Consider the following 9,933-nt stretch of genomic DNA (forward strand, 5'->3'; position numbering starts at 1 on the left):
TCGCTTGGGTATAACACTTTGAGCCTGGGAGGTAGAGGTTGCAGTGAGCCGAGATCATGCCATTGTACTCCAGCCTCAGCAACAACAGTGAAACTCCATTTCAAAAAACAAAAACAAAACAAAACGAAAGAACCCTCACAATCTTCCTGCACCCAACTGATGAAATCACCATTGCAAAAGTTATATCAGTGAGAACATTAGAACAGTAAGCTAAGCTAATCCAAACCCCACCTTACTTTTCTCTTAATGATTCCTGGGCTACTGGGTCAAGCTAACTATGGAAGATATTTAGGCTATGGTTTAAATAATAGGCCTTGCCAAAAACTCAACCACTTATTTTTTTGAGACGGAGTCTTGCTCTGTCGCCCAGGCCGGAGTGCAGTGGTGTGATCTGGTCTCACTGCAATCTCTGTCTCTGGGTTCAAGCGATTCTCCTGCCTCAACCTCCTGAGTAGCTGGGATTACAGGCGCATGCCACCACGCCTGGCTAATTTTTGTATTTTTAGTAGAGACAGGATTTCACCATGTTGGTCAGGCTGGTCTCGAACTCCTGACCTTGTGATCCACCCACCTCAGCCTCCCAAAGTGCTGGGATTACAGGCTTGAGCCATCGTGCCCAGCCTGCTTTTTTTTTCTCTTGAGACAGAGTCTCATTCTGTCACCCAGGCTGGAGTGCAGAAGCACCATTTCTGCTCACTGAAACCTCCACTTCTGGGGCTCAAGCAATTCTCCTCTCTCAGCCTTGGGAGTAGCTGGGATTACAGGCGCCTGCCACCAAGCCTGGCTAATTGTTTTGTATTTTTAGTAGAGACGGGGTTTCACCATGTTGGCCAGGCTAGTCTCCAACTCCTGACCTCAAGTGATCCGTCCACCTTGGCCTCCCAAAGTGCTGGGATGACACTGCCCTGGTCTCAACCACCTTTTTTTTTTTTTTTTTTTTTTCTCCCTTCAGACGGAGTCTCGCTCTGTCACCCAGGCTGGAGTGCAGTGGCGTGATCTCGGCTCACTGCAACCTCCCCCTCCTGGGTTCAAGCAATTCTCCTGCCTCAGTGTCCGGAGTAGCTGAGACGACAGGTGTGCACCACCACCCCCTGCTAATGTTTTGTATTTTTAGTAGAGATGGGGTTTCACCATGTTGGCCAGGCTGGTTTCAAACTCCTGACCTCCACCCGCCTTGGCCTCCCAAAGTGCTGGGATTACAGGAGTGAGCCATCACTCCTGGCATAGAAACAGTTTTTCTCTTCCATTGTCTTCCTCCTCTTCTTTCTTCATCTTCCTCTTCCACTTTTCTCCAGGCAACTGTAGCAGGACCCTTTGCACCATCAAACTTTCCTTTCAACTTACAGTCAGCAACCTCTTTCTCATATTTCTTCTTCAGCTTTGCCGCCTTAGTGACGTCAGCCTGCTTTTCACTGTCACTTCAGCTATTCCACATCTCACCCAGCTTTTTTTTTTTTTTTTTTTTGCCGCATCTCCAATAGAGATGCCAGGGTTTGCGGATTTGATCTTGGGGTGGAATTCTGAACAGAACATGAAGAATCCAGACAGTTGGCTGGGTGTGATGGCTCATGCTTGTAATCCCAGCACTTTGGGAAGCCAAGGCAAGTGGATCACCTGAGGTCAGGAGTTTGAGGCCAGCTTGGCCAACATGGTGAAACCCCATCTCTACTAAAAATACAAAAATTAGCCAGACGTGGTGGCACGCGCCTGTGGTCCCAGTTAATCTGGAGGCTGAGGCAGGAGAATCACTTGAACCTGGGAGGCGGAGCTTGCAGTAAGCCGAGATTGCGCCACTGCACTCCAGCCTGGGCAACAGAGCGAGACTCTGTCTCAAAAAGAAAAATTAATTAATTAATTAATTAATTAATTAATCAATTTTAAAAAATAAATAAATAAAATAAAATAAAAAATAAAAGAGTCCAGACGGTGGCCTTTTGGGGACATTAGGCTCTTTCTTCTTCCTTCCTCTTTAGCTGGTCTATAATCCTTCATTTCCCGATCCTAGTGTACTTTATCCGCCTTTGCCATTTCATCAAATTTGGACTTCTCTTTCACTGACACTGTCTTCCAACTCTCAGAATATTTCTTGGAAAATTCTGCAAAATTGACAGGGACCTCTGGATTTTTCTTCTTCTTCTTCTTCCTTTTTTTTTTTGAGATGGAGTTTCGCTCTGTCGCCCGGGCTGGAGTGCGGTGGCGCAATCTCGGCTCACTGCAACTTCCTCCTCCCAGGTTCAAGAGATTCTCCTGCCTCAGGCTCCCGAGTAGCTGGGAATACAGGCGCCTGCCACCATGCCCAGGTAATTTTTGTATTTTTAGTAGAGACGGGGTTTCACCATGTTGGCCAGGATGGTCTTGATCTCTTGACCTCGTGATCCGCCTGCCTTGGCCTCCCAAAGTGCTGGGATTACCGGCGTGAGTCACTGTGGCAGGCCGATTTTTCTTTTTATGGTCTTCTCTGTACATCTACACAAAGAAACAATAAACAGACATTTTGCCCTTTGGTTTCTTGGGGTCACCATTAGCCATCCTGACTGTATTGTTTGCTAGTCTGGGCAGCGCAGGACACTTCTTCCCTATTTTTCTAAACTTTTCCCCCAATAGGTGTAAAAAAGCATATTATTATTATTATTATTGAGTCGAGTTTCTCTCTTGTTGCCTAAGCTGGAGTGCAATGGCGCGATCTCAGCTCATTGCAACCTCCACCTCCCGGGTTCCAGTGATCCTCCTGCCTCAGCTTCCCGAGTAGCTGGGATTCCAGATGCGCACCACCACGCCTGGATAATTTTTTATATTTTTAGTAGAAACGGGGTTTCACCATGTTAGTCAGGCTGGTCTCAAACTCCTGACCTCAGATGATCCGCCCGCCTCGGCCTCCCAAAGTGCTGGGATTACAGGTGTGAACCACCGCGCCAGGCCTAAAAGCATATTATTATAGTAAATACTTTTTTTCCCTTTCTTTCATTTTAAACACAGGGGTCTCCTTATGTTGTCCAGGCTAGATTCAAACTCCTGAACTCAAGCGATCCTCCCACCTCAGGCTCCTGTTACCCTGTTACCATGACAGCCCTGATAAAATAACTGGGAAAGTTCTTTTTCTTATTGTTTTTTTAGTCCAAAAAAAAAAAAAAAAGGGCACAGCTGCTTAAAGATTGCAGACAGCCAGGGATGTCACCAGAGCTTCTTGACCCCTGACCAGATACCAGAGGAAGATAAGATCCCTAAATCAGCACAAACTGGAACAGACGACCTCTAGTCGACTTTAGATCATCAATATATAATTATAATGCTAGAATTCCTTCTCTTAAAAGAAAATCTCCATTTTGTGTAGATGGGTTGTATGAAGACAACCCATGAATTGAGGCTCATGAATTGAGCCTGCGTGTCTGGAGTCCCACTCTGCACATGCTAGCATTCCTCTCCTTTCCTGTACCCAGGGGAAGAAACAATAAAACGTTATGCTTTTTACTGTTGAGGGAGAAGGGGCAGTTAAAGTGAGAGCCTCTCCTTCTCCATTCCTGGCCAGTGAATAAAACCCGATTGCCTTTTCCGATTGGATGTTCCTTCTTTGCCACCTACACAAAGTGGGGAGGTAACTCGGTTTGCTGGTGGCATCCTCAGTAGCTGGGACTACAGGCAATAAATTCTTTTATACCTCGCTTTTTAAAAGTATTGTTCCTGTGAACAAGTCTTCAAGTTATACCCAAGATTTCAAGGCTCATGATGGTCCATAGTACTCGCTCTTTAAATCAATAGCTGCGTATCCCACAGATGATTTCCTTTGGGATAATTTCCCAGAACTAGAATTCCAGATTCTTCACAATGCATTTTTAGTAGAGAAGGGGTTTCACCACGTTGGCCAGGATGGTCTCGATCTCTTGACTTCATGATCCGCCCGCCTCCGCCTCCCAAAGTGCTGGGATTACAGGCGTGAGCGACTGCGCGCGGACACAAATCTCCCAACTTTTCCGTTAAGCACCGAGCTTTTCTCTAGACTAGCTGTTGAGGCCGCAAGGAATTCTGGGGAACGTAGTGCAGATTTGCAGAGAACGAGTCTCTTGGTCCTGTGGCGTAGCATTTCCGGCGGAAGTTGCTGGGCGTGGAAAGCCGGCAAGCCCTTTTTTCCGCCATCGTCGCTCACGCGCGCAACCCTGGCGACGCGTGGTGCCGTGGCTCCGCCTCCCCATGCCATTGGCCAGCAGCTCCTCGGGCACGCGTATACTGCGCTTCCGGGCAATCTCCGCCCCGCATGGCCTTCTGGGAGTTGTAGTTCGATCGCGAGCGCTGCCGTCGGGAGGCTGCTCCGAGGTTCGAGGCTGTGCCCCGCGACCCCGCCTTCGGCGCTCGGCTCGCAGGATGGATCCCGTACCCGGGACAGACTCCGTGCCGCTGGCTGGCCTGGCCTGGTCGTCGGCCTCTGCACCCCCGCCGCGGGGTTTCAGCGCGGTGAGCGGCGTCGAGGGGCGGGGGTCGAATGGGGGAGGCAGCCGCAGTGGGGTGGGAGTCCGGCGCTGACCCGCGTCCTCCCGGTAGATCTCCTGCACCGTCGAGGGGGCACCCGCCAGCTTTGGCAAGAGCTTCGCGCAGAAATCTGGCTACTTCCTGTGCCTTAGTTCTCTGGGCAGCCTAGAGGTAAGGGGTGCCCACCTTCGGAACCACCAGGGTCTGTCCACCTCCCCTGTCCATTCATGGTGCCCTATGCCAGGTGCGCTGTCCCTGCTGCTAGGCCACCCTCGCCGTGTCCCCCTTCCACCCCCAGAACCCGCAGGAGAACGTGGTGGCCGATATCCAGATCGTGGTGGACAAGAGCGCCCTGCCGCTGGGCTTCTCCCCGGTCTGCGACCCCATGGATTCCAGTAAGCCCTGCTTCGGAGGCGAGAGTTGTCCGGGTCCCTTGCAGGGAGCAGCGGGGGAGGAGGGACGACGGGCGCGCGGTATCTGAGCCTCGGCTGCCCCCTGGCACCCGGGGTGATGACAGGGTTGGCTGAGGACTCAGAGCCCTGCCCTAGGGTGGACCGACATCCCCTGTCCTGATTCAAAATGTGTGATGTGATTGGTACAGCCTCCATCGTCGAATTAAGAGTTCAGTCCACGCCACCTGTTTCACTACTGTTGTGCTACTTGTGTCTTTTTACACCATAGCCAAGCAAAACCACTGCGCAGTTCTCTTTTTCATTTCCAGGCTGCACACGCCGCTTCCTCTGCCTGGGGCACTTTTTCTCTCCTTTTTGTAGCTCATTCTTCGTTCTCCCTCAGATGTCACCTTCACCCTTCCCTACCCCTCTCCTCTTCTGGGCCCACAACCGTAGTGCAGCCCTCCCAGCCCCACTTGAACTTTCCCACCCTTTCTTGTCGTTTTTATTTGACTCAGGCTATATTCATTCATACTAGAGTTGGCAAAGCTTTATTTTTTTTTTTTTTCTTGAGACGGAGTTTTGCTCTTGTTGCCCAGGCTGGAGTGCAATGGTGCGATCTCGGCTCACCGCAACCTCCGACTCCCGGGTTCAAGCGATTCTCCTGCCTCATCCTCCAGAGTAGCTGGGATGACAGGCATGCGCCACCACGCCCGGCTAATTTTGTATTTTTAGTAGAGACGGGGTTTCTCCATGTTGGTCAGTCTGGTTTTGAACTCCTGACCTCAGGTGATCCACCTGCCTGGGCCTCCCAAAGTGCTGGGATTACAGGCGTGAGCCACCGCACCCGGCCAAACTTTTTTTTTCTTTATTTTTTCTTAGAGTTGGCAAACTTTTATGTAAAGGGCCTGATAGTAAATATTTTAGGCTTTACAGGGAAGATGACGTGTTTTGCATATTCAATTTTTTTACAATTCCTTAAAAATGTAAAAATCACTCTTAACACATGAGCTGTATGAAACCAGGCCTTAGGCTGGGTGTAGTGGTTCACACCTGTAATCCCAGCACTTTGGGAGGCTGAGGCGGGCAGATCACCTGAGGTCAGGAGTTCCAGACCAGCCTGGCCAACATGGTGAAACCCCGTCTCTACTAAAAATACAAAATTAGCTGTGCATGGTGGCGGGCACCTGTAGTCCCAGCTACTCAGGAGGCTGAGGCAAGGGAATTGTTTGAACCTGGGAGGCGGAGGTTGCAGTGAGCTGAGATTGCGCCATTGCACTCCAGCCTGGGCGACAGAGTGAGACTCTGTCTCAAAAAAAAAAAAAAAAAAAGAAAAGAAAAGAAAACAGACCTTGAGCCAGATTTGGCTCATGGATGCTAGTTGTCCAACCTCTATAGGATTAGAGGGCTCATGCAAAGTAAGTTTTGAGAGCCAGGATGGGCACCCAGCTCTGTCCGATTCCACAGCTAGCCACCCCATGAATGCAGCTTCATATCACCGAAGATCAGCGTACTCCAGCAACTCCTAAAGGCTGCGTGGAATCCCCTCCTTCATCTATACCATTCATGATTTAACCACTCCTCCCACCCCCATCCCCAGTGCTGTCCATGTGCCTGCCTTAAACAGCACACTGGTGAGCCTCATCCTAGAGTCATCTTTGGGCCTTCCCACCCCTACTTGGCTTCCCTCTCTCACTCCCCTGCCCCCCCACTCCCAGAGGCCTCTGTGTCCAAGAAGAAACGCATGTGTGTGAAGCTGTTGCCCCTGGGAGCCGCGGACACGGCTGTGTTTGATGTCCGGCTGAGTGGGAAGACCAAGACAGTGCCTGGATACCTTCGAATAGGGTAGGGCCACCCCGCAGTGTCTAGCCACCTTCCCTGCCCTCCCAACTCATGATCTCACCAATCTGACCCCCAAGGACACCCTTGAGGTCTCCTGTTCCTTCTTCTACCTTCTGAGCCTCAGATTCTGCATGTTAAAACCGGGACATATATACCATCTTGTAGGACTGTCATTAGGGGTCAGTGACTTGGTGTCTAAAGTAGACAGAACAGGACTGGGCGTGGTGGCTCACGCCGGTAATCTCAGCACTTTGGGAGGCTGAGGCGGGTGGATCACAAGGTCAGGAGATCGAGACCATCCTGGCTAACATGTTGAAACCCCATCTCTACTGAAAATACAAAAAATTAGCCGGTTATGGTGGCACATGCCTGTAGTCCCAGCTACTTGGGAGGCTGAGGCAGGAAAATTGCTTGAACCTGGGAGGTGGAGGTTGCAGTGAGTTGAGATCGCGCCACTGCACTCCAGTCTGGGGCCACAGAGCGAGACTCCATCTCAAAAATAAAATAAAATAAATAAAAATAAAGTAGACAGAACGGTGATTTGAACCCAGCAGTATTAGTTTGGTGTGGTGCTTGGGGTGTGGGTCAAGATGCTGAAACAAAAATCCCCCAAAAGGCCGGGCATGGTGGCTCATGCCTGTAATCCCAGCACTTTGGGAGGCCAAGGCAGGCAGATCACCTGAGGTCAAGAGTTCGAGATGAGCCTGGCCAAGATGGTGAAACTCTGTTTCTACTGAAAAAAAAAAAAAATCAGCTGGGCGTCGTTGTCTGTAATCCCAGCTAATCCAGAGGCTGAGGCAGGAGAATCGCTTGAACCTGGGAGGTGGAGATTGCAGTGAGTCTAGATCGCGCCATTGCACTCCAGCCTGGGCAACATGAGCGAAACTCCGTCTCAAAAAAAAAAAAAAAAAAATCCCCCAAAAGGCAGAGGTCACCTGGATGCCCGGGTCCCCTGCCTTCTCCAGGGGCTATCCTCAACCCTAGCCCCACACCGGGCCAGCATCCCTCCCACCTTCCCTCCCGGTCCAGGGACATGGGCGGCTTTGCTATCTGGTGCAAGAAGGCCAAGGCCCCGAGGCCAGTGCCCAAGCCCCGAGGTCTCAGCCGGGACATGCAGGGCCTCTCTCTGGATGCAGCCAGCCAGCCAAGGTGAGTCCGCAGGCACCGGAGTGGGGGTGGCCAAGGTGAGCCCTCAGGCACTGGAGTGGGAGTGGCCGTTGTGGGAGGATGAGACTTAACCTGCGTTATCCCACCTCCAGTAAGGGCGGCCTCCTGGAGCGGACACCGTCAAGGCTGGGCTCTCGGGCATCCACTCTGCGGAGGAATGACTCCATCTACGAGGCCTCCAGCCTCTATGGCATCTCAGGTGAGCACAGAGTGGGGAAACTGAGGCATGGAGGTGGAGGGTGTGACTGTCTTGAGATTACACGACCAGGAAGGATCTTCCTACCTCCCTCTCCCAACTCTGGATTCTGTAAAGACTGAAGGAGCCAGGCTGTGCGGATTGGGCCTCTGTGGATGGGGTGAGCAGTTCCTACACCTCACCTCCTCCCCTCGCATGTGTTTTTCAGCCATGGATGGGGTTCCCTTCACACTCCACCCACGATTTGAGGGCAAGAGCTGCAGCCCCCTGGTGAGTCGGGGTCTCAGGGAGCCTGGGTCTGCACCTGCCATCACCATTCTGGGTTCCAGGACATCCCTGTATCCAGTGCCCCAGCACAGAGGGCCACATCCTGGGTTGGGGCTGGAGTGTGTCACCTCCAGGTGGCAGCTGGAAGGTCTTCAGTCTCAGAATGGGGAGGGATCCATCCAGAGAAAGCAGCTGGACACCAGTAGCTAGAGGCTGTGACAAGAAGGGGGAGGGATGCCGGGCATGGTAGCTCACGCCTGTGATCCCAGCACTTTGGGAGACCAAGGCAGCTGGATCACTCGAGGCCAGGAGATCGAGACCAGCCTGGCCAACATGGTGAAACCCCGTCTCTATTGAAAATACAAAAATTAGCCAGGCACGGCTTTAGAGACTTTGTCTCTAAAAACAAAACAAAACAAACAAAAAAAATAAGGGGGAGGGATGTCCGAGGGAATACTGGGGGAGTGTGGGGGTCGGGGGGGGCAGGACTCCTTGAAGACGAGGGAAAGGGGGTTTCAGGTTGAGATCGGGCCCAAGGCTGACCCACCTCTGCCCGCCAGGCCTTCTCTGCATTTGGGGACCTGACCATCAAGTCTCTGGCGGACATTGAGGAGGAGGTGGGTGCAGGGCTAGGGAGGAGGTGACTGAGGGGCTGGGGCGCCCCTCGTCTGCCCCAGGATGTCCCAGTTTTCCCCATCCCCACTTTCCCCCAGACACACCCCATCTCTCCAGGGCAGAAGACCACTCAAGTACCCCCTCTGCCATTCCTCAGTCACCCCCGCTTTGGCCCTCTCTTTACTCTGGCACCTGCTCACTCTCGCTCTCCCCGTCCCCCAGTATAACTACGGCTTCGTGGTGGAGAAGACCGCGGCTGCCCGCCTGCCCCCCAGCGTCTCATAGTCCCTCACCCGCCCGCGGAAAAAGCCCCCTTACGCCACCTCCCCGCCAGCCTGGGGCCACCCCGCCTCACTGCATCCTGGGAACCTCTGCCCTGCAAGGCATTTGCTATCTTCAGCCACTGGGCGGAGCTGCAGCCCTGGAGGGGCGGGTCGAGGCTGTGTGGTGATGGGGTCTCCGTCCCCACGCCCTGCCGGGCAGGGCTGGAGCTGGACAGAAGCCAGTGCCTTTAAGCCATTCGTGTCAAAACCCTCTGGGGTCCGGAGGCTGTGCGGGTGTCCTCCTGGCAATAAACACTACCTGGTTCTCGCCCTCTGGAGTCCTGATCCTGCCACCTGTCCACACTAGGCACGTGGAACTGAGACTCGGCCACTCTTGCTCCGGGCAAGTGGGTGAAATCATGGCGGGGAGGCGGTGCTTCTGGGTCTCCGGTTTTTTTTTTGTTTTTTGTTTTTGTTGTTGTTGTTTGTTTTTTTCTGAGACAGGGTCTCCGTCTGTGGCCCAGGCTGGGGTACAGTGGCACGATCTCGGCTCACTGCAACCTCCACCTCTGGGGTTCAAGCGATTCTCCTGCCTCAGCCTCCCGAGTGGTTGGGATTACAGGCGTCCGCCACCACGCCCGGCTAATTTTTTGTATTTTCTATAGAGGGGGTATCACTGTGTTGGCCAGGCTGGTCTTGAACTCCTGACCTCAGGTGATCCGCCTGCCTC

At 52.6% G+C, this 9,933-nt stretch overlaps 1 protein-coding gene across 1 annotated transcript; it reads left to right on the forward strand.

Annotated features, from left to right (window-relative positions):
• Positions 1–4,210: 4,210 nt before the first annotated feature.
• Positions 4,211–9,533, forward strand: MVB12A (multivesicular body subunit 12A). The gene is made up of 9 exons (XM_002828892.6): positions 4,211–4,446; positions 4,534–4,632; positions 4,760–4,856; positions 6,572–6,698; positions 7,725–7,844; positions 7,955–8,061; positions 8,267–8,328; positions 8,886–8,942; positions 9,163–9,533. The coding sequence occupies exons 1-9, from the start codon at positions 4,357–4,359 to the stop codon at positions 9,223–9,225; spliced, it is 822 nt and encodes a 273-aa protein (XP_002828938.2). The 5' UTR covers positions 4,211–4,356; the 3' UTR covers positions 9,226–9,533.
• The last annotated feature ends 400 nt before the right edge of the window (positions 9,534–9,933 follow it).

This window comes from Pongo abelii, chromosome 20, assembly GCF_028885655.2.
Source record: "Pongo abelii isolate AG06213 chromosome 20, NHGRI_mPonAbe1-v2.0_pri, whole genome shotgun sequence".
NCBI classification, from domain to species: Eukaryota; Metazoa; Chordata; class Mammalia; order Primates; family Hominidae; genus Pongo; species Pongo abelii.